General features: G+C 40.9%; 2 protein-coding genes across 6 annotated transcripts in view; both read left to right on the forward strand.

Moving 5' to 3' along the window:
• Positions 1 to 6279, forward strand: part of taf6 (TAF6 RNA polymerase II, TATA box binding protein (TBP)-associated factor) — a 35280-nt gene extending 29001 nt beyond the window's left edge. For both annotated transcript variants that reach the window (XM_034178605.1, XM_034178604.1), the window contains exon 15: positions 5752 to 6279. In XM_034178605.1, coding sequence (XP_034034496.1) covers positions 5752 to 6042 — 291 coding nt within the window. In that variant the 3' untranslated portion in view covers positions 6043 to 6279. The remainder of the gene's footprint in view (positions 1 to 5751) is intronic.
• A 3149-nt stretch (positions 6280 to 9428) lies between these two features.
• The window catches only part of sat2b (spermidine/spermine N1-acetyltransferase family member 2b), a 39798-nt gene continuing 24441 nt past the window's right edge, over positions 9429 to 24785 (forward strand). For 3 of the 4 annotated variants that reach the window (XM_034178608.1, XM_034178606.1, XM_034178610.1), the window contains exons 1-4: positions 9437 to 9562; positions 9768 to 9826; positions 12202 to 12285; positions 12494 to 12595. In XM_034178608.1, coding sequence (XP_034034499.1) covers positions 9498 to 9562; positions 9768 to 9826; positions 12202 to 12285; positions 12494 to 12595 — 310 coding nt within the window. In that variant the 5' untranslated portion in view covers positions 9437 to 9497. Of the gene's footprint in view, positions 9563 to 9767; positions 9827 to 12201; positions 12286 to 12493; positions 12596 to 24785 lie in introns of all 4 variants that reach the window. The other variant, XM_034178609.1, reaches the window with a different exon arrangement.

Genomic DNA, 24785 nt, shown 5'->3' on the forward strand with positions numbered 1-24785 from the left:
GCATGCCCACGAGGGTTCAAGCATGTCTGATGTAATCACACGTGATTCAAATCCACATGGTTTTTGAAAAAAATAATAAGGTCGGATACTTTTCTAATAGACCTCGTGTGTATATATATATATATATATATATATATATATATATATATATATATACACTGCGTGTACAATTATTAGGCAAGTTGTATTTTTGAGGATTAATTTTATTATTGTACAGCTGCAGTGCTCTTGGTCAGTCCAAAATGTTAACAAAACCTCAAGCCTGAACATTTAAGTAGTAAAAGTGAAGTTTTGGCTTTTTTAAGAGAATATCTCTATGTACACCATTATTAGGCAACTATTGGTGTGCAACATTATTAGGCAACTAAATGACAAATGAACATTTTTCCATCTCACTTGCTTATTTTCACCTGTTAAAGTGAGAATAATAAACAAACTCAAAATTTACAAACAAACATTTCTGAAATTTCAAAAAAAAAAAAAAAACCCCAGTGACCAATATAGCCACCCTTCTTTTCAATAATAGTCACAAGCCTTCCATTCATGGAGTCTGTCAGTTTCTTGATCTGGTCCGAATCAACTTTTTGTGCAGCCGCAACCACAGCCTCACAGACACTGTTCAGAGAGGTGTACTGTTTACCTTCACTGTAAATTTCCTTCTTCAGAAGGGCACAAAAGTTCTCAATCGGGTTTAAATCGGGTGAAGAAGGGGGCCATGTCATAATTTTTTCATCTTTAAGGCCTTTACTGGCCAGCCACGCAGTGGCGTACTTTGATGCATGTGATGGAGCGTTGTCTTGCATGAAAATGAAAGTCTTCTTGAAAGATGCAGACTTTCTTCTGTACCACTGCTTGAAGAAAGTGTCTTCAAGCAGAAGAAAGTGTCTGCTTGAAGAAAGTGCCCATTCTTGACGTTTCAGCTTATGCGTCTTGTTCAGAGGTGGTCGGGCCTTTCTTACCTTGGCCATGTCTCTGAGAACTGAACATCTTGTACTTCTTGACACTCCAAGTAGGTCGCAGTTGTGGAAAATGGCAGCACTGGAGGATAATGGGTTCCTGGTAGCTTCATGTTTGATTCTTCTCAAGTGTCTGGTGGTTAATTTGCGTCATTTTTTCTTGACACGTTTCTTGCGACCCTGTTGACTGTTTGCAACGAAACGTTTGATCGTGCTATGATCACGCACCAATATCTTTGATATTTCAAGAGTGCTGCATCCCTCTGAAAGACTTTTTACAATTTTTGCTTTTTCAGCATCAGTTAAATCTCTTTCTTGGCCCATTTCTCCTGAGGAGAAGAAACTGCCTAATAATTATGCACACCTTGATACAGGGTGTTGATCTCCTGAGGCCACACCCTCACAAATACAAATACACAAATACACATCACCTGATATGCATTAAATCCAATAACCATTCAGGTTTATACAGCTTGGAGTTGGAAATCCTGGATAAAATGATGATATGGTCAAAATAATCACCTGCCTAATAATTGTGCACACTGGGTGTGTGTGTGTATATGTGTATATGTATGTATGTATGTATGTACAAGGTTTAGAAAAAATTTTGATCAAACAAAGCGCCAGTCTCTCAGCAACTTCTCAGACAAAGGAATTCCGACGAGGGGCTGGACGACTCCTCCCACAAGGAGTGCTCACAGGCGAATGACGTCACCGACAGGCGTGGAAAAACTCACGCATGCGCACGAGGGTTCAAGCATGTCTGACGTTAAAACATATAAATGAAATCCATATAGTTTTTGAAAAAAATTAAAAGGACCTATACTTTATGGACAGACCATATATACTGTATATAAATTTATTGATACATAAAAATACTTTTCTTTTTCTTTCCTCCTTGTTTCCCCCACTTACATCACTATCACCAGATCAGGGTCGGCAAGTGGTGGTCTTTTGTTCGAAGGTCTCCCCTTTCTGCCAGCAGACTCCAAAACCTTGTCTTTTAATGCAGAGCCTAGGACACTCAGCAAAGGGTGGACCTGTGTCAGGGGGCGACCCCTCTCTGGCAGCAGGTTTACAAAATACTTTGCATCGTTTAATGCACCACACACAAGACGAATGGGGAAGGAGGGGAGGGGGGGGGGGGGGGGGGGAATTAATTAATTAATTAATTTTTAAAAAAGTTAATAAAATAAATGAAACATATTTGTATATATATGTGTGTATATGTATACATGTGTGTATAGGTGATGTGTGTGTGTGTGTGTGTGTGTGTGTAGAGAGAGAGAGAACTACCATCGACGCATACAATAATAATTCTTCTAATTAGTCATTCTCTGAATAAATGTGGGGAACTTATTGACATATGAAAATGACTTAAGGAATGACACCAGCAATATCACAAAAAAATTAAAAATTGATTGACAATAATAATAATATTATTGTTGTCATTATTACTAACTATTATGGTGGGAATTTTTATTATTATTATAATTATTATAGATATTCATCACTAATATATGACATCAATTACATAATAATAAAAAAGGAATATTGGTCACACTCGGTAGTGGTAATAATGTATGGGTGTTTGGGGTTGGGATTAAATAAACTCGTCTTCTTCCCACCCCTTTTCGGGCTAAATGCGCATGTATGTATGTATGTATGTATGTATGTACATATGTATTTCCTGTTCTTTTCAACCCAATGTGGGTAAATGTAAATGTGAAAGAAATGCTTAGTTTGTAAAGCTTGAAATAAATAATCAACCAATGAAGTACAGTGGTCCCTCGTTTATCGCAGGAGTTAAGTTCTAAAAATAATCTGCAATAGGCAAAATCTGCGAAGTAGTCAGCGTTAGTTTTTACAATTATTATAGATGTTTTAAGGCTGTAAAACCCATCACTGCACATTTTATACACTTTTCTCAAACAGGCATTAACATTTTCTCACTTTTCTGTGTAAACACTCTCTTTTTTCTTCTGGGCGAGAAGATTATAAACAGACACACAGAACACAATGCGCATGCTCTCCCTTCGCTCACTGCCTCTGGGGGTACGGATGCGAGCCCCGCAAAGAATCCAAGTCATGGCCACGGAGCTCTGCGGCTGCGGTACACCGAGACCCTGCGGCACTGTGGATTTTTCCGCAAATGCCGGAGCGCTCCGCATCAAAACAGCGAGCGTAGTCTCTGGACCTGTTGCTGCACAGCAGAGAGGGGGGTGGGGTGAGTGGCCCGCTGCGGGATTTACCGAGCCCGCAGACTCAGTAAGCGCATCGGAGGCAGTGAGAGCAATCGCGGTGATGCCGACCGGTGCCACGACCAGCCCGCCTGATAAGGACGCAGAACACAATGTGCTGTTTAAAAAAAAAAAAAGAAGAAGAAGAAGCATGCAAAATTGCACTAAAAAAAATCCGCAAAACTGCGAGGCCGCGAAGGGTGAACCGCGTTATAGCGAGGGACCACTGTACTTGGTGTGAAACTGTTTACATGTGCTTCTGTGGTGTCTGGTGGGTTGCGCACACCGCATACAAGTATTTGCCGTACTCAAAAGACCAAGATTCCTTGCGGATAGGACATGCGCAGAACACAAAATAATGTTCCTTTCTATGGGCTATTCCGATGCGCGTTTATATGACCTGATATTTGGGTTAGAAAAGGAATAACCCAGGGGTCTTATTCAGGTTTTTAAAAACCAGAATATGAGCATATTCGGGTTTTTGCGGGTGTTTACATGGCCATGCGCAACCGGGTTATTGCTAATATTTCGGTTATGAAAGGGTTATTGGCTGCATATAAACGTAGTCAGTGATTGCAGCTCATTTTTGCACCTGCCAGTAATTATAAAAACACAAAGTGCAGAAAATGAAGCTCTGTTTTGATATCACAAAACAAAGATTTCACCGGAAAAACCTTGCAAATGACCGAGTGTGTTCAGAGCATTTCAGAGGATGTTTATTTTCATTTTTCCTAAAGAGAGAGAAAGAGAGGCAGCACACGTTGGAATGCATTTTGGTCCTTATAGTTCTGTCCAAAAGCGACCCGAACCCGACGCTGTTACTCTTTTGTTTTCACACTGAACCCAGCGAACAGGAAGAAAACAACCGTTTGGATCCTGTGCAGCAGACCTGGTGGCTACCCTGCAAAATTAATAAATCATGTTAAATGTCAAATCAGACGTTCGGTGTCTTTTGCTACATGACCGAACACAACCCGAACCAGAGTATCATTGTGAAATATTTGTCTGAACCCACTTCTCGACCCCATCAGGCCCCATTGCGCCCAGATCAAATTCCCACAACGTTGCAGTAACAGTTTTTATGTCATTACTGAAGGGAAAAAATAAAGCTCAACTCAGCCCGGGAAGGTCAAAAATAAAAATCAGACACAACGCAGAACAAGAAGCATGTAGTAACAGGTTCTGGCTCCATCTGACCACTGTTTTTAATGTCAAATCATAAAAAAATAACAGAAGATCAGCATGATGGAGCACAATGTTTGTGCCACAAATCTCACTTTTATCTTCATCCTCTGTCAGCTGAGATCGAGTGGAAGCAGACGAGTCTGTTTCATAAAGAAATAATTGAAACAGTTTATGTGCTGAGGATCATTGCTGTTATTTTCAGATGATCATTTAAAATCATCACAGCTGTTTTTTCATTGTGGCGCAGTGGGGGAGCGCACGCTGTCTGTCCCTGCCGGTGCTCTGATGGACACCTGTTTAGGATGAAGCGTTTTGACACCGGCTGTCACCCGCTGCCAATTTGATGACATTTCAAACTGCAGAAATCACAGCATGTCTTCTGTCATTTTCGGAGTGATCAGCTGAGTACCAGGTGAAGATAAAAGTGGAAATTTACATTTGCGGCACAAACATTGCGCTCTGTCATGTTCTGCTCCTTTTTATTTCGACTTTGACATGAAAAACGGTGTTGAGACAGAAGCAGAACGTGTCTTCTTGTCCTGTGGTGTGTCATGTTACTCGCGTATCATCTAAAAAAAAAAGGGGATTTCTGTTTTATTATGGAGTTCAGCACTTGCTGCTGCAGCCATAAAAAAAATAGGAAGTGGTTACAGTTATGGTCACATCTTCACTTCCTCATACACTCTCACACACACACACACACACACACACACACACACACACACACACACCTCTCATTCATCAGAAAAAGGTTAATACTTACAGTGTACTAAGTTAGTAAGTAACTACCAAAATTAAAGATCAAACAAACGTTTGCTGACAAAAGCTCACGTCCCTCTCTGTGACATGAACCCATCCACATGCAAACTGTTTATATGTTTAAGTGAATGGAGTCCTTGCAGGTGTTCCGCCATGATGGAGGAACTTCCTGGTCACAGTTGAAAAAGTGTCATCAGTGAATAACATCTATCATGGCGGTTTAATTAAAGTGTTACTTACAATATCATAATCTAATTTAGTTTGTGCTTGTCTTTTAAATTATTACAGAAAAAATGTGACTTAAAAAACAGAACAAAAAAACACCAACAACTTCTTAATCTTACCCATTGTGTGACCAAATTAAGACTTTGAATGCTGCCAGTTATTAGAGGGCTCCTCCTGTTGGAGGAATTTTGTTTTATCCTCCACCTGTTGTGATTATCTTCAGCGAGTTTGTATATTGGAGAAATGTACTTTCTAAGGATAAACACTGAATCGGGGATGAAGGAAATTATACCATCTGCAGCATGAATGGTCTCAGACCTGAAGAGATCTGCTGGTGTGCTACTTTGATTGCAAACCTTCAGGTTGTTTCATTATCTTCACTTTAGGTTATCACCCTCAGCTCCTCCCATTCTGCCTCAGCGGTCACGAACACGGTTCCCAGCGCCTCTTCCACCTTACAGCCATTAGTAAAACTGGATCCCAGCAGCAGCCCGGGGTTGACAAGCTCGCGCCCTCTGCAGAAGTACATAGTCGTGTCTTTGCCCTCATCTGCTTCTTCCTCTTTGGAGAGTAAGAGCTCTGGGCTTCCAAATTCACTCTCCTCGAACATGTTAGACTCTGGGATGAAGCTTGACCGGTCGGAGTCTCCTGGAGTGAGCACGCAGTCCCCACACTGAAACCTGGAGTCTATACTTATATTCCATTTCTGCAATTTAACACTTGGAGCTTTGCTTGTTGGTGTGAATGAAAATATTTGAACTCTTTCCTGACTAAGAGCAACATTGACAATGTTCTGTAAATATGTTTATGGTTGACTTAAAAAAAAAATTAAATCTGCGACATTCTTAATGTTTCAATTTATAATCTGATTTTTTGTTTTTTATTGTAAAATAAATCCAGTTTTGTACAAATTACTTTGTGTTTTTTAAATTTTGATAAATAATTTTGTGATGTAGATCACCGAAGGCAGAGCAGGTCTCGGAATTGCTTGACATTGTGGCGCATCTGTTTGTCTGTGTAGTAAATGTGTATGCAGTATCTTTTTCAAACTTGGTACACAAAGTCCACTTGCTAAGAACTTTGACACGGTCAACATTGGGTGCATTTTGATTCTAACTGCTGTGAATGAATACTTATCCAAGAAGGTTTTCAGCTATCAGTAAGTTGAATGAAGTAGCCTAACAGAATTAACTGAACTCAATAATATACAGAAAAACCACTTCAAACAAAACATAAAACTAAATGTGTGAGAGAAGATAAGAAGTGGAAGAGGAATAAGGTGTGGCATGCAAACAGCACAGCAAAACTAAAGTACAATAGGGCAGCGCAGTCTCATTTGAACCCTGTATGATATCGCGGGATTTGACCACTGTTTTGTTTTCGGCTACAATCACAAAAGCAGTCGCGAAAAGTGCAGTTTTTTGATTCCCAGTGGAGAAGGGAAGACGAGACAAATGGGAGGTCATGTGTTAGCCTATACAGCTAACCAGAGTAGCTGCGTTCTCTCACCTGCAAAACCACCTTGACACGTTTGAGCTCCAGGTAATAAACAAACTGCAACGTCCACTTTCCACCACATCATCACTTTTTCTTTGTATTTTCAGTTTGTTTGCTTGTAATTTGCCAAAAATCTGAGAAAGTGCAGTGTTTTTTGTCCCCGGAAGTAGAGAAATTACATCATATGCATCATATTTTACCCCTTTAGTGCCCGCCCTCAAACGAGACTGCGCTGCCCAATTGCTTAACTATTGTTGACCACTTTCAGGTTATGCTTTTTCATAGATATATACGCAAGAATGTGGGATTTATATTGGACATGCAAGTATGCAATCAAGCTTTTTTAGAATCATTACTTATTGACTTGATCGAACATGCTTTTATGCTACACACACAGAATTTATTATTGAAGCATATGGCTGCAACTAATGATTCTTTTTGTGACTGATTGAATTAATTAGTTGTTAGAGAAAATGCTGAAAAATGTTGATCAGTGTTTCTCCAAGCCCAACATGACATCCTCAAATGTCTTGTTTTGTCCACAACCCAAAGATAGTTTGTTAGCAGAGAGGAGGAAAGAAACCAGAAAATAAGCACATTTACTCGTAAGATGTGAAAATCAGAGAATTTGGATTTCTTTGCATTACGTAGTTTCTGAATAGCCCTTTTGTGTTGTCACTCTAGCCTTTTTTCAAATCTAAATATATGAATTGAATGTAGCTATAATACTGCAACTGTAAGTTGTAGTATAACAAAGCTTTTTAAGCGTGTATTTTTCACTTTGTTTTATTTATTTACTTAAGATTTGGGTGATGTCACATTTACAAAATCCTTATTTTCCACAAGAAAGCCAGCAGCCAACAGGAAGTGGTGTCAGGATAGATCTCCATGCTTCTGTCTGCAACGTCATGTAAAAAAAAAAAAAAAAAAAAACTTTGTCTTTTACTTTGAAAATCAAGCGCGATGAACCGGAAGCGTTATTGTATATGGTGACAAGGTGCTCAAGTCGCTTCTGATGCATAGACATTATAAAGACTAGACGGAGCATCGACCGCTGCTGCCTGTTGGCGCTGACGAGCCGTGAGGCCGCCATCTTAGACCGGTCATCCGACCCGCTCCACTCAGTGCTGTTCGGCAGGTACACCGCATTTAATCCATCGGAACTCTGAATATTAAACTGATTTTCACTCAGTTTTTTTTCTGCAAACGACATACATGTAGCTATGATACAGGACAAATGGTTCATCGTATTTACATATTCAAAGTGGGATTAACAGTAATAGAATATTCTGATATAGCCTAGAGTGCAGACAGGAATTTTGTAAACACATTATACACAGTGGCAGTAAAGTAATTTGAAGATACAATATATGATTAGGCTATATCTATGTGTGTGTGTGTGTGTGTGAAAAAGTTATATATCAGAAAATATATATATATAATAACATAGTGTATCAATATACTTCATATCAGGTCAGAGAGAGCAAGAGAGAGTTCCAAGGCTGTACAAAGCAGAGAGAGAATAAGATGTAATGGAAATGTAAATTGTCAAATTAACACAAGAACATGACATCCCCGCCCCAAACCATATTTACACATGTACAAACTTGATCGTGAAAGTTTTCCAGCTAAAAGCCCTAAAAGAGGACTGTGTGCAGCTCTCAGCACCTTATTATAATGCATTATATTTATATAGTGCTTTACACAGTGCTAAAAGACACTTTACAGAACAAAGAACAAACCAACTTTATTATAGAAAGATAAAAAAAAATAAAAACAAACAAGAATATAAAATCAAACTTTCATTTTTCCGTATCCACCCTTTTCAGGTTTCAAATCCCGCAAATCCTCGGAGAGGTCGCCGCCCTGTGAGATCTCAGTAACATTGCGAACTGCTTTAAGACGCTCTGATCACGCTGCACTTTAACCGCTGCACAGGGACAACACCATTAACATCGCAACATAAAACTATTTTTATATTGTGCCTAAAACTCTCGTGAATATATTCTCTGGGATTATAGATGTTGTTATTGCGTTTATTTTATGTAAACATGCCTGAATCACAGGCTGTCTCTCCGTTATTTTCAATGGGAGCTGCTGTGAGCTACACTCGCTTCCTGATCATGTCGTTCTGGGGGAAAGTGAAGTTTGCTCTTTAACGTCTTGATTATTGTTCTTTACAACACTGTTTGTCCTCTTTGTTCCAGACTAATATATAAAATATGTCAGAAATTCGGTTTGCGTTTATTAAATTCCACGCAGATTAAATGTAACAGACAGGGATTATTCGTTATAATTGTTTTCAGGGTAGTTTTCAGGGTATCATGCAGCAGTCTCTTATTAAAGCGATGAAAAGCATAAAAATACATTTTTGTAGTATAATATTCATTTACAATTGTCATCATGTGGATTCTCTGTGTTGTTTTGACTGCAACGACTCTCTGGCGCGCAAGGGATTATGGGATACATGAAAACCCTGGATGATGGAATCACTACGATGACCGGTCCAAGATGGCGGCCGCATTTCTTGCGCCTCACCAACCAATGCGGCGTCTACTCTTTATAATGTCTATGCAGCTCTGATGGGCTTTGAAAGAAATCTGCTGCTATTTTTTTTTTTTTTGCTGCTGAAGACATGAATTTCAAAGTACGTGTTGCAAAGAAAGAAGACTGCAAAGATATAGCAAGAATGATCATGGTAAGTCCTGATGCTCGAAACTGGACAAATAATCACAGCAAACAGCTGTTGCAGTTTAAAACTAGACATTAACCCCTTCTAAGCCATCGATTGGAAATTTTACTTTTTATTTGTGATACTGACAAGCCAAAATGAGGCGGGTGGTACGGGGTTAAATTAACCTTTACGATGTGTAAAATATAATAAGGGTTTTTTTTGTTTTTTTTCTTTCCAGGAACTGTCCATTTTTGAAAAAATGTCTGAACAAGTCAAGATCACACATACAGGTACCTTTTGATTAAGGCAAAGTATGAATTTTTTAAAGCAAGTTTGCTGTTGATATTTTTTAAAAACTGCACCGATGATTGAAAATGTAAATTTCGCTTAAACCAGAGTAGTTTTAAAAAGTATGAAATGGCAAGCACCTTAATGTATCAGTATTATTTCTACAACCCCTGGCAAAAATTATGGAATCACCGGCCTCAGAGGATGTTCATTCAGTTGTTTAATTTTGTAGAAAAAAAGCAGATCACAGACATGACACAAAACTAAAGTCATTTCAAATGGCAACTTTCTGGCTTTAAGAAACACTATAAGAAATCAAGAAAAAAAATTGTGGCAGACAGTAACGGTTACTTTTTTAGACCAAGCAGAGGGAAAAAATATGGAATCACTCAATTCTGAGGAAAAAATTATGGAATCATGAAAAACAAAAGAACGCTCCAACACATCACTAGTATTTTGTTGCAACACCTCTGGCTTTTATAACAGCTTGCAGTCTCTGAGGCATGGACTTAATGAGTGACAAACAGTACTCTTCATCAATCTGGCTCCAACTTTCTCTGATTGCTGTTGCCAGATCAGCTTTGCAGGTTGGAGCCTTGTCATGGACCATTTTCTTCAACTTCCACCAAAGATTTTCAATTGGATTAAGATCCAGACTATTTTCAGGCCATGACGTTGACCCTATGTGTCTTTTTGCAAGGAATGTTTTCACAGTTTTTGTTCTATGGCAAGATGCATTATCATCTTGAAAAATGATTTCATCATCCCCAAACATCCTTTCAATTGATGGGATAAGAAAAGTGTCCAAAATATCAACGTAAACTTGTGCATTTATTGATGATGTAATGACAGCCATCTCCCCAGTGCCTTTACCTGACATGCAGCCCCATATCATCAATGACTGTGGAAATTTACATGTTCTCTTCAGGCAGTCATCTTTATAAATCTCATTGGAACGGCACCAAACAAAAGTTCCAGCATCGTCACCTTGCCCAATGCAGATTCGAGATTCATCACTGAATATGACTTTCATCCAGTCATCCACAGTCCAAGATTGCTTTTCCTTAGCCCATTGTAACCTTGACTCCAGTTTCCTCCCATTCGTTCATTTATTTTGTTGTGCATTTTCGATTTTTGAGACATATTGCTTTAAGTTTTCTGTCTTGACGCTTTGATGTCTTCCTTGGTCTACCAGTATGTTTGCCTTTAACAACCTTCCCATGTTGTTTGTATTTGGTCCAGAGTTTAGACACAGCTGACTGTGAACAACCAACATCTTTTGCAACATTGCGTGATGATTTACCCTCTTTTAAGAGTTTGATAATCCTCTCCTTTGTTTCAATTGACATCTCTCATGTTGGAGCCATGATTCATGTCAGTCCACTTGGTGCAACAGCTCTCCAAGGTGTGATCACTCCTTTTTAGATGCAGACTAACGAGCAGATCTGATTTGATGCAGGTGTTAGTTTTGGGGATGAAAATTTACAGGGTGATTCCATAATTTATTCCTCAGAATTGAGTGAGTCCATATTTTTTTCCCTCTGCTTGGTCTAAAAAAGTAACCGTTACTGACTGCCACAATTATTTTTCCTGATTTTTTATAGTGTTTCTTAAATCCAGAAAGTTTCCATTTGAAATGACTTTAGTTTTGTGTCATGTCTGTGATCTGCTTTTTTTCTACAAAATTAAACAACTGAATGAACATCTTCCGAGGCAGGTGATTCCATAATTATTGCCAGGGGTTGTTTTTGTTTATTTTTCTTTACTATGTCAGTAAAACCCAAAATGTCAAATGTCCGAATAATGTTAATTTAAAAAAAAGAGAGACTTTTATCTGTTTTATCAAATGAAGTGAGTTTTTCAGTTGAAGTAAAAAGTGACTTTGTACTTTACTGGACTTCATACTTTCACAGCCCCGTGACAACAAATGCTCCTTAATGATGAATAATGATCAGAGAGACACAATATTTGTGTAAAACCAGTCAGTTCACCCAAAACAATTCAGTCACCTTCATCAACACACCAAGGAGTTTCAAAAAATTAATTTAATTTATTTGGCCTCAAAAGTTGCAAATTTTAATAAAATTATTTTGAAGTGTCTTAAGCATTTTCTTCTTATTATTATTATTATTATTTATTTATTTATTTATTTCTTTATTTTTTTCTTGCTGTACAAGTAGGACAGTAAAAACCTGCAGATATCAATAATAAAATTTTCATGTTATGGCACGTGTGGTTTTTGTTCTGGTGTAAAAGGAGCCTGTGTCACAAGTGGATCATTTCTTTACACTTTGGTCATTCAGGGGTCACTGAGGGTCATATGGTCACGGTCACACATTCATGTGTAATTAAGTATGTTGTTGTCTGTTTACTTTAGAACTGGAACGTGATGGTTTCTGCCAGAATCCCTTGTTTGAGTGTCTTGTTGCAGAAGTACTAGAGGAGCATAAATCTAAAGAAGGTAACTTATTGATTGAGGGGCCTGTTGGGTTTCAGTCCAACACTAGGTGGACCCTGTTAACATTGACTGGGGTGGGGGGGGGGATATTTTACATGTAAAGGAGTGAGTGTCACACTTGACCAGTTATGCCACTGTAAAACATTTTTTGATATGTTTTATGTTTCAGTGTTGCTTGCTACATTGACAATTTGCCTTTATTCCCATGTAGGCTTCACAGTTGTCGGGTACGCTCTTTACTTTTACACCTACAGCACATGGAAGGGCCGGTCAGTGTATCTGGAGGACCTCTATGTGATGCCTGAATTCAGAGGTGATGTTATGTGTTCGTCCAAAAGTCTCAATAAAGGTTAAATTAAAAATTGATGCAGTATAGTACTGGGGAAAATACGTAGGCACCTCAAATTAGTATATCAGGAAAAGGTCAAGATAGAAATTTACAACAGGAAATTTTAAAAATAAAAATTTAAATTTTGTCTGTTTTATTTTAAAGAAGTATACCAAAGGGGGGGGGGACAAACTTTTTAATAGAAACTTGATTCCTTTCAGCTAAAATTCACTCTTATGTAACAAGGTGTTGCACTCAAAGGAAAAAAAATTCATGTATCTTCAATTAATGACTTACGTACTTGATTATGTGGCCCAACAAAGGCCAAAGGCAAACTTCTGGGCCCATATCAACGAAGCAGCCTAAGGCTAAAAGTAGCTCCTCGTGACGTTATTCTCAGAAAAAACTTAGAATTTCTCAAATTCTTAGACATGTCTTAGAATTTTCCCTTAGTAAGATGAAGTTGTCCGCAAAGCACTTTTGGCCTTAAGAGGGCTCCTAAGGTGCCAAACTCGTAAGAGTAGGGAGGAGGACTTTTACTTTAGGACTTTTTGGACGTTGTGTGAAATGGAAATAAAAGCAGAATACAATGATTTGCAAATCCTCTTCAACCTATATTCAATTGAATACACCACAAAGACTAGACATTTAATGTTCGAACTGATAGACTTTATTGTTTTTGTGTAAATATTTGCTCATTTTGACATGGATGCCTGCAACACATTTAAAAAAAATGGGACAGGGGCAACAAAAGACTGGGAAAGTTGATGAATGCTCAAAGAACACCTGTTTGGAACTTCCACAGGGGAACAGGTTAATTGGAAACAGGTGAGTGTCTTGATTGGGTATAAAAGGAGCATCCCCCAAACGCTCAGCTGTTCACAAGCAAAGATGGGGCGAGGATCACCACTTTGTGAACAACTGCATGAAAAAAATAATGCAACAGTTTAAGAACAGTGTTTCTCAATGTTCACTTGCAAGGAATTTAGGGATTCCATCATCTACAGTCCATTATATAATCAGAAGATTCAGAGAATCTGGAGAACTTTCAACACGTAAGCAGCAAGGCCGAAAACCAACATTGAATGCCCTTGACCTTCAATCCCTCAGGCGGCACTGCAATACAAACCGACATCATTGTGTAAAGGATCTTACCGCGTGGGCTCAGGAACACTTCAGAAAACCATTGTCAGTTAACACAGTTCATCGCTACATCTACAAGTGCAAGTTAAAACTCTACCATGCAAAGCGAAAGCCATACATCAAAAACATCCAGAAACACCACTGCCTTCTCTGGGCCCGAGCTCATTTGAAATGGACAGACGCAAAGTGGAAAAGTGTGCTGTGGTCTGATGAGTCCACACTTCACATTGTTTTTGGAAATCATGGACGTCCTGTCCTCTGGACAAAAGAGGAAAAAGACCATCCAGATTGTTACCAGCGCAAAGTTCAAAAGCCAGCATCTGTGATGGTATGGGGGTGTGTTAGTGCCCATGGCATGGGCAACTTACACATCTGTGATGGCACCATCAATGCTGAAAGGTACATCCAGGTTTTGGAGCAACACATGCTGCCATCCAAGCAACGTCTTTTTCAGGGACGTCCCTGCTCATTTCAGCAAGACAATGCCAAGCCACATTCTGCACGTGTTACAACAGTGTGGCTTCATAGTAAAAGAGTGTGGGTACTAGACTGGCCTGCCTGCATTCCAGACCTGTCGCCCATTGAAAATGTGTAGCGCATTATGAAGCACAAAATACGACAATGGAGACCCCGGACTGTTGAACAACTGAAGTCGTACATCAAGCAAGAATGGGAAAGAATTCCACCTACAAAGCTTCAACAATTAGTGTCCTCAGTTCCCAAATGCTTATTGAGTGTTGTTAGAAGGAAAGGTGATGTACACAGTGGTAAACATACCACTGTCCCAGCTTTTTGAAATGTGTTGCAGGCATCCATTTCAAAATGAGCAAATATTTGCACAAAAACAATAAAGTTTAACAGTTTGAACATTAAATATCTTGTCTTTGTGGTGTATTCAATTGAATATAGGTTGAAGAGGATTCAAATCATTGTATTCTGTTTTTATTTACATTTTACACAATGTCCCAACTTCATTGAAATTGGGGCTGTAAGAAGCCTAAGAGTGTTTTAAGCAGAGAAGAAGGCAGAAAAGACAGAGGAGATATTCTCCATATGTAGGATGACAGTGAGTCAGTAACATGCCACCTTCTTGATCTACGTAATTATTTTATCTTAATTTTACTGTCTTAATGTATTTATAAATTTAGGTTCTTGTTATCATATACACAGTGTTGTTGTTGTTATTATTATTGGATTATATTATTGCAGCCGGTCTGCTCTGTGTCAGCCTGATTCCGTCAGATCTCAGAAGCTAAGCAGTGCAGGACCTGGTTAATACTTGGATGGGAGACCTCTTTGGAACACCAGAGGCTGTGTGTGTTTCTCCAGGTAACACTGGAGTTGCATCAGGAAGGGCATCCGGTGTAAAACCTGTGCCAAAATATCAATGCGGACGTATCTGCTGTGGCTACCCCGAACACAAAACGGGAGCAGCCGAATGGGCAAACCATTATTTTCTTTTATTATTGCATCTGTTTTGTCATTTGAAAGGGAAGGGAAATAAGTGTTTTCACTTTCTTGTGTCATTCATGTATTTCTAACATATTTCCAAGGATATTATATACTCACAATGAACATACTAAATACCTCAAGTTGAGTATGAGTATTTTTTTTTCTTTAATTGTTCACATGTGCTGTTTGAGCGGTATAGTTTTGCTGCATTGGTTTAAAAAGTTCAACAATCCTGTGTGATTTATAGCTCAGCAACAATGGAGCACAGCAGGAATCATAAACTGGCGTCAGGTGGCATCCAGTCACATGTAACGAATTACATTAATTTAATTATTTGGAATGAATGGAACCTCACGGAGGCACCAATTTAATGTAGTGAATAAGTAGTTAAGCCGCGCAGTGTGTTATTGGTCTCATGGAGAGCACCAAAAATATGTAGCGAAAGTATTGTTGAACTCCCAAATTGAATTTAATTGCCCTAGACTTCATTTAATAGGTCACCAAAATAATTAACAATTTTAGGGTTTAATAAGTATTATTTAATTAGAATAATATCTAATTACCTCAGAGCACGACCTATTTAAAGCATAGGTACTTTAATTTAAACAACCATTAATCAGTCTAAAATTAATCAATCAGTCTCAAATTTAATTAATCAGTCTCAAATCTGAAAGTGAATTCTACGATACGATTGACCAAGGGTTTCCTTCTGAACACAAAATGAACCACAGCAGAAATATTTACATTTTATTTACAAATATACAAGGAATGAACAGTTTACTGGCATTTTTGAGTAGACAGTGTTAAGGTTCGGGTGTGAACGGACGGCAAACCCAGAAGCAGGGAGCAGAGAGGAATGTGTCAAATACAGATTTACAACCCCTGGCAAAAATTATGGAATCACCGGCCTCAGAGGATGTTCATTCAGTTGTTTAATTTTGTAGAAAAAAAGCAGATCACAGACATGACACAAAACTAAAGTCATTTCAGATGGCAAATTTCTGGCTTTAAGAAACACTATAAGAAATCAGGAAAAAAAATTGTGGCAGTCAGTAACAGTTACTTTTTTAGACCAAGCAGAGGGAAAAAAATATGGAATCACTCAATTCTGAGGAATAAATTATGGAATGTCTCAAAAATCGAAAATGCCCAACAAAACAAATGAGGAACGAATGGGAGGAAACTGGAGTCAATGTCTGTGACCAAACTGTAAGAAACCGCCTAAAGGAAATGGGATTTACATACAGAAAAGCTAAACGAAAGCCATCATTAACACCTAAACAGAAAAAAACAAGGTTACAATGGGCTAAGGAAAAGCAAGCGTGGACTGTGGATGACTGGACGAAAGTCATATTCAGTGATGAATCTCGAATTTGCATTGGGCAAGGTGATGATGCTGGAACTTTTGTTTGGTGCCGTTCCAATGAGATTTATAAAGATGACTGCCTGAAGAGAACATGTACATTTCCACAGTCATTGATGATATGGGACTGCATGTCAGGTAAAGGCACTGGGGAGATGGCTGTCATTACATCATCAATAAATGCACAAGTTTATGTTGATATTTTGGACACTTTTCTTATCCCATCAATTGAAAGGATGTTTGGGGATGATATCATTTTTCAAGATGATAATGCATCTTGCCATAGAGCAAAAACTGTGAAAACATTCCTTGCAAAAAGACACATAGGGTCAATGTCATGGCCTGCAAATAGTCCGGATCTTAATCCAATTGAAAATCTTTGGTGGAAGTTGAAGAAAATGGTCCATGACAAGGCTCCAACCTGCAAAGCTGATCTGGCAACAGCAATCAGAGAAAGTTGGAGCCAGATTGATGAAGAGTACTGTTTGTCACTCATTAAGTCCATGCCTCAGAGACTGCAAGCTGTTATAAAAGCCAGAGGTGGTGCAACAAAATACTAGTGATGTGTTGGAGCATTTTGTTTTTCGTGATTCCATAATTTTTTCCTCAGAATTGAGTGATTCCATATTTTTTTCCCTCTGCTTGGTCTAAAAAAGTAACCGTTACTGACTGCCACAATTCTTTTTTCCTGATTTCTTATAGTGTTTCTTAAAGCCCGAAAGTTGCCATTTGAAATGACTTTAGTTTTTAGTCATGTCTGTGATCTGCTTTTTTTCTACAAAATTAAACAACTGAATGAACATCCTCTGAGGCCGGTGATTCCATAATTTTTGCCAGGGGTTGTATTACAACAAGAAATGTCCAGAGTGTTCAGAGTATGTAATGCTGCCTATCCGAGTGGAGACCGGCGCGCACGGCGGTGGAAACAGGAGAACTGCAGCCCAGAGTACTTATGTTTTGGTGAATGGATCCGGAGCCAGGTGGCCGCCTGCAAGTTGTCGACGTGGCTAGGGAGGAGAGACAGATGGGTGAGTACTGTGCCGGTAACTTCCAGACGTGATTCTCACAGTCAATCAGTGACAAACTATCACAGCTGGTCCAGATATGCAGATAGTTAGACAGAATGATTCAGTTCAGTTTCTTCTTAGTGTTATCAGAAAAAGTTCACAGTTCAGTTTGTACAATATTCCAGGCAGAGCTCACTGTGAAGCTGCTCGTGTGGGCAAAAATGACAAACACTTAGATGGTAGATTGCAGAGTGTGAGAGCTCCATGCACAGGCTGCAGGTGAAGCTGGTCTTGGTGCAGCAGCAATGAGGAAGGTGTCAGCTCTGAGCTGAGGCTCAGACAGAAGGCGTGTGGAAACACCTAAAAGTCAGAAAATATTCTATTTCTGGAAAAATAGAGAGGCCAAGCTTACCGTGAGGATTAGCTGAGTTTCTGGCGAGGATGGCGTGAAGAGACGGGGTTGATATACAGGTGCTGATGGAATGTGGAACAGGTGTGTCGATCAGCTTGAGGCACGCCACCTGTGCAGAGAGGAGAGAAAGCAGCAGCAAACAGAGCAGGCAGCCCACAACAGTACCCCCCCCAATGTGAGCCCCCAGGCGACCTACCAGGACGATCAGGGTGCTTCCGATAGAAGTCCCGGATGAGGGAGGGGTCCAATATGAGCCCCCGCTTGACCCAGGAGCATTCCTCAGCTCCGTAGCCCTCCCAGTCCACCAAATACTGGAAGCCCCGCCCCTGACGACGAACGTCCAGGATCTTCCGGACGGCCCAGGCTGGGTGACCATCCACCATCCGGGCAGGGGGTGGCGCAGGAACAAGAGGACACAGTGGGCTCACACGAACCGGCTTAAGTCTGGAGACGTGGAAGACCGGGTGGATCCGCAGCGAGTGGGGCAGCCGGAGCTGGACGGCCACCGGATTAACCACCCGGTCGACGACGGAAGGCCCAGTATAATGGGGAGCCATCTTTGGAGAGTCCACATGGAGGGGAATGTCCCGAGAGGAAAGCCACACCTCCTGCCCGGGCCGATAGGCGGGGGCGGGGGTCCAATGCTGGTCAGCATGGCCCTGCATCCGGGCATGGGTCTTCAGCAAGGCAGAGCGGGCAGTTTTCCACACTCGACGGCATCTTCTGAGGTGGAGCTTCACAGACGGAACAGAGACCTCAGCCTCCTGAGAAGGGAAGAGAGGCAGCTGATAAGCCAGGGAGGCCTCGAAGGGCGAGAGTCCCGTAGCTGAAGAGACTTGGGAGTTGTGCGCATACTCCACCCAAGGTAAGTGTAGGCTCCGGTCCGACGGGTGTGCGGCGGAGACACACCATAGGGTGGTCTCCAGGTCCTGGTTAGTCCGCTCTGCCTGCCCATTGGTCTGAGGATGAAACCCGGACGACAGGCTCACCGAGGCCCCAAGAGCAGTGCAAAAGCTCCGCCAGACTGGCAACATGAACTGAGGTCCCCGGTCAGATACGATGTCCTGGGGTATGCCATGCAGCCGGATGACGTGGAGGACTAGAAGGTCGGCGGTCTCCTGGGCGGGTGGTAACTTTGGCAGGGGCATGAAGTGGGCTGCCTTGGAGAACTGATCCACGATTGTGAGGACAACTGTGTTACCCTGAGATGGAGGAAGTCCTGAGACAAAGTCCATCCCGAGGTGTGACCACGGGCGGCATGGAATCGGGAGAGGCTGCAGGAGTCCAACAGGCGGTTGGTGGGAGGACTTGCCTCGGGCACAGACAGAGCAAGCTTGGATGTACTCCCTCACATCAGCCTGTACCGTGGGCCACCAGAAACGACGGCAAAGAAGATCCAGAGTACAGGTGACCCTGGGATGGCATGACATTTTGGGCGAGTGGCAGAATTGGATTACCTGGGATCGAACCTCAGGTGGAACAAAAAGCTGACCGTCAGAATCGTTGACTTCGACTATGAGCTGACGGTCTGGGTCAGGCTGGATAAGAATTGGTGCTGTGGCAAATCATTCTTTTAGAATGGAGAAGGGAAGCCACTTTGCATCCATTGACAACAAAACCCTTTTTCTGGAACCTTTAACTGGGTCACTTATTTGATCCGTTGAAGAGATGGTTCGGATGAACCGTTAGTCTGTCGTTGATGTGTTAGGCTCTTTGCAGTGTGAGCTCATTTGGGTCAGGGATTAAACCAGCGGTCCCCTGGTGGTGATCACTGTATTATGTTCTAAGCCATATATATTGATTTAGGACAGAAAACTGTCAAAAGGGAGAATAAATATAAGTGTAAAGATGTTTGAATATATCAGAACAGTAAATTAATCAGTGCGTGTGAACACGCGCATTGACTCACATGTGCTGTTATTTCCATCAGCTGATCACTGATCCACAACGTGAATTCTGCCTTCCAGAACAGCTCTTTATATAATCATTTTGATTCATCTACCTGTTGCCACATGTACAGAAGGACTGGATTGTCATTTCTATCAATCAATCAATCAACTTTTTTTTTATATAGCGCCAAATCACAACAAACAGTTGCCCCAAGGCGTTTTATATTGTAAGGCAAGGCCATACAATAATTATGAAAAACCCCAACGGTCAAAACGACCCCCTGTGAGCAAGCACTTGGCTACAGTGGGAAGGAAAAACTCCCTTTTAACAGGAAGAAACCTCCAGCAGAACCAAGCTCAGGGAGGGGCAGTCTTCTGCTGAGACTGGTTGGGGCTGAGGGAAAGAACCAGGAAAAAGACATGCTGTGGAAGGGGGCAGAGATCGATCACTAATGATTAAATGCAGAGTGGTGCATACAGAGCAAAAAGAGAAAGAAACAGTGCATCATGGGAACCCCCCAGCAGTCTACGTCTAAAGCAGCATAACCAAGGGATAGTCCAGGGTCACCTGATCCAGCCCTAACTATAAGCCTTAGCGAAAAGGAAAGTTTTAAGCCTAATCTTAAAAGTAGAGAGGGTATCTGTCTCCCTGATCTGAATTGGGAGCTGGTTCCACAGGAGAGGAGCCTGAAAGCTGAAGGCTCTGCCTCCCATTCTACTCTTACAAACCCTAGGAACTACAAGTAAGCCTGCAGTCTGAGAGCGAAGCGCTCTAATGGGGTAATATGGTACTACGAGGTCCCTAAGATAAGATGGGACCTGATTATTCAAAACCTTATAAGTAAGAAGAAGAATTTTAAATTCTATTCTAGAATTAACAGGAAGCCAATGAAGAGAGGCCAACACGGGTGAGATATGCTCTCTCCTGCTAGTCCCCGTCAGTACTCTAGCTGCAGCATTTTGAATTAACTGAAGGCTTTTTAGGGAACTTTTAGGACAACCTGATAATAATGAATTACAATAGTCCAGCCTAGAGGAAATAAATGCATGAATTAGTTTTTCAGCATCACTCTGAGACAAGACCTTTCTGATATTAGAGATATTGCGTAAATGCAAAAAGGCAGTCCTACATATTTGTTTAATATGCGCTTTGAATGACATATCCTGATCAAAAATGACTCCAAGATTTCTCACAGTATTACTAGAGGTCAGGGAAATGCCATCCAGAGTAAAGATCTGGTTAGAGACCATGCTTCTAAGATTTGTGGGGCCAAGTACAATAACTTCAGTTTTATCTGAGTTTAAAAGCAGGAAATTAGAGGTCATCCATGTCTTTATGTCTGTAAGACAATCCTGCAGTTTAGCTAATTGGTGTGTGTCCTCTGGTTTCATGGATAGATAAAGCTGGGTATCATCTGCGTAACAATGAAAATTTAAGCAATACCGTCTAATAATACTGCCTAAGGGAAGCATGTATAAAGTGAATAAAATTGGTCCTAGCACAGAACCTTGTGGAACTCCATAATTAACTTTAGTCTGTGAAGAAGATTCCCCATTTACATGAACAAACTGTAATCTATTAGACAAATATGATTCAAACCACCGCAGCGCAGTGCCCTTAATACCTATGACATGCTCTAATCTCTGTAATAAAATTTTATGGTCAACAGTATCAAAAGCAGCACTGAGGTCCAACAGAACAAGCACAGAGATAAGTCCACTGTCCGAAGCCATAAGAAGATCATTTGTAACCTTCACTAATGCTGTTTCTGTACTATGATGAATTCTAAAACCTGACTGAACCTCTTCAAATAGACCATTCCTCTGCAGGTGATCAGTTAGCTGTTTTACAACTACCCTCTCAAGAATCTTTGAGAGAAAAGGAAGGTTGGAGATTGGCCTATAATTAGCTAAGATAGCTGGGTCAAGTGATGGCTTTTTAAGTAATGGTTTAATTACTGCCACCTTAAAAGCCTGTGGTACATAGCCACCTAACAAAGATAAGTTGATCATATTTAAGATTGAAGCATTAAATAATGGTAGGACTTCCTTGAGCAGCCTGGCAGGAATGGGGTCTAATAAACATGTTGATGGTTTGGATGAAGTAACTAATGAAAATAACTCAGACAGAACAATCGGAGAGAAAGAGTCTAACCAAATACCGGCATCACTGAAAGCAGCCAAAGATAACGATACATCTTTGGGATGATTATGAGTAATTTTTTCTCTAATAGTCAAAATTTTGTTAGCAAAGAAAGTCATGAAGTCATTACTAGTTAAAGTTAATGGAATACTCAGCTCAATAGAGCTCTGACTCTTTGTCAGCCTGGCTACAGTGCTGAAAAGAAACCTGGGGTTGTTCTTATTTTCTTCAATTAGTGATGAGTAGAAAGATGTCCTAGCTTTACGGAGGGCTTTTTTATAGAGCAACAAACTCTTTTTCCAGGCTAAGTGAAGATCTTCTCTCCTCTTCACCAGTCACTTTGAACTTCTTTTTCATTTCATTGTCCTTCTTCTCCCTTTCTTTTTGTTCCTTTTTCTCTTTCTCCAGTCTGTGTTTTTCCCTTTTCTTCTGTTCTTTCTGATCAGCAGTACTGGGGCTGTGCCACTCCTTACTGTGAACATGGACTGACTGAGAATGTTCCCCTGACACATTGCCCCACGGATTCCGAGGCCATACATTTAGAGATGCCTCCTCCTCCACAGTATGGTTGTTAGCATATGGATTCTTCAAGCTGCCTTTACGTTTACGGGAGTTGTGATTTGATCCTATCTTGTGGATGTTTTCGACATCCTCATACACATTATCAGAGGTTTTGTCATAGCTGTCCTGCTGATACACACTGGGATGTGTTTGAATCCCATCTGCCATTGCTGCATGGTTACAGGCATCCATTTCCTTTTTAATACAGTGGGACCCAAAAGCCCCTTTGACAGCCTCCTCAGCATGAAACTTGGGAAGTGGAGGTATGACAGCCCCCTCAATCTGTGCCCAGTGGTCTGATACAGGAGGATCTGGGATCTCTGACAAGTCTAGTAGGTCAGATGAGCTAACTTGATCAAGAGAGATTAAGTTATGATGGTCAGATTTCAGAACCTCAAGGTCTGTAGTTACACTGGGTTTTGGAGGCTCACAAATTGACAAGTTAAGTTGGAAATCTTCAAAATCAGGGATCCTGGGGTCATCTGGTGTGGGAAGATTAACTAGGTCTAAAGCCTCCAGCTCTAGTTCAGAAATATCAACATCATCATCTGCTGTTCCAACCTCTGAATTCTCAAAGTCTGGAAACTCTGGAGCATCTAGTACAGGCTGCAGCAAGCATGGGTGCTCGGTTATTGGTTCTTCAGTTGGTTCTTGACTCAGACCTGGTGACATCTCTTGGACTGAAGCTGGATGGTAACGACTGAGATCTACCAATGGAGGTCTGGGAGGCTTGACTGGCAACAGCCCCAGAGAACTCAGAGCAGGAAGAAACTTTTTAGGGGGGCTGGGGGGTAGATTAGGTTCAGCACTCCTGACAGATGAAAGCTCAGTTTTATCCCTGCAAAAGCGTTTGTCCAATGCAGATGCGCGTACAGAATTGTTCACTTTGTAGAAAGGCCTGGCTGAAATACAAGCTATGTGGGGCAGGAAGAGAGGAGGTGGTGAGGGGACAAGAGGTTCAGTACTGTCAGTGTTATGTGGCAGTGAAAAGAATGTTTTGTCGGCCGATGTAGAATCAGGCGATAGAAAACTCTTTGATTTAACAGAGGTCAAAAATTGATTCTGTGAGAATTTCTTCTTGGCTTTCTCCAAGGTGCTCATAATTCGGTTGTCAGAGTCGGCACGTATCTCTTCAGAAAGTGGGGTGACTGGGACATCTTGGCCAGAGAGAAAGCACTCTACATTTGACTGGTCTCCTTGGGCAGAAATCCCATTTTCAGTCACGTGTTTTTCCATAGAGGGCAACTCTCCAGGAGCACTAGCAGGTCTGATGCTTAAATCTGCGTAGGTGGACTCCTCGCTACTTTCTGAACTGACCTTTGGAGCTCTGTGTGATTTGAAAGGAAGCAGTAAACTCTTCTTTTTAACCTTATTTTGCAGAACAACTTTACAGTGTGGTTCTGGTTCTAGCTGGTCTTCCCCTTTGGTTGGCGATTCTGTCTTCTGATCTTTCAAAGGAAGGGCAGGGAGCACCAAAGGCATGTGTCGGTCTTTGAGGGACTGCCTTGTTGTGATGTCACCACAAGGAAGCCCCGATGAGGGCAATATCGGCTGAGTTTCTGGGAGAAAGGAAATTGGTCGCTGACCCCCAGATGTCCGAAGTGCATCCCTGACCATGACTCTGGGAACCACTTGTGTCTTGTCGACAGTGATGTTGAAACTGCTACCCACAGCGTTAGATTGGCCTCCAGGTGGTGGAGCATATCTGGGTTTCTCAGCAACAGTTGGTCGACTAGTTTTAGACTGAGCTAGGAAGGCTTCCTCCTGGAACTTGGCTCTCAGAGCTTTAAAGTTCATTGGTGTGTTCTCTTCCATTGAAGCTCGTTTTGCTCATTAGTTTGCAAGTATGAACATTTAGAAAGCGGTCTCAACTTTAACCGAGGAAACACTTTGATAACACTTAGCAGGCTCTACACTCTACACTACACATGATTTCTACACTCATATTGTTATATTTAATACAAAATAATGAGCGCACGCAGCAGCTCCTGCTGCTGCTGATGCTGCATTCAAGTACAGTCGGAAATTACAGAACTTTTTTGTTGTTTCAAATTCACCAGTTGCTTGTGGCAAAATAATTAATTATATCCACACAAAAGATTAATTCTGGCCTATGTAAGGTGCCTGAACCCATTGAAGCTGCCCCCCACACAGATAAAAAAAATACAAGCAATCAGGCTGAGTTTGCCCTGTAATTTCCAACGG

Source organism: Thalassophryne amazonica, chromosome 9 (assembly GCF_902500255.1).
Source record: "Thalassophryne amazonica chromosome 9, fThaAma1.1, whole genome shotgun sequence".
Lineage (NCBI taxonomy): Eukaryota > Metazoa > Chordata > Actinopteri > Batrachoidiformes > Batrachoididae > Thalassophryne > Thalassophryne amazonica.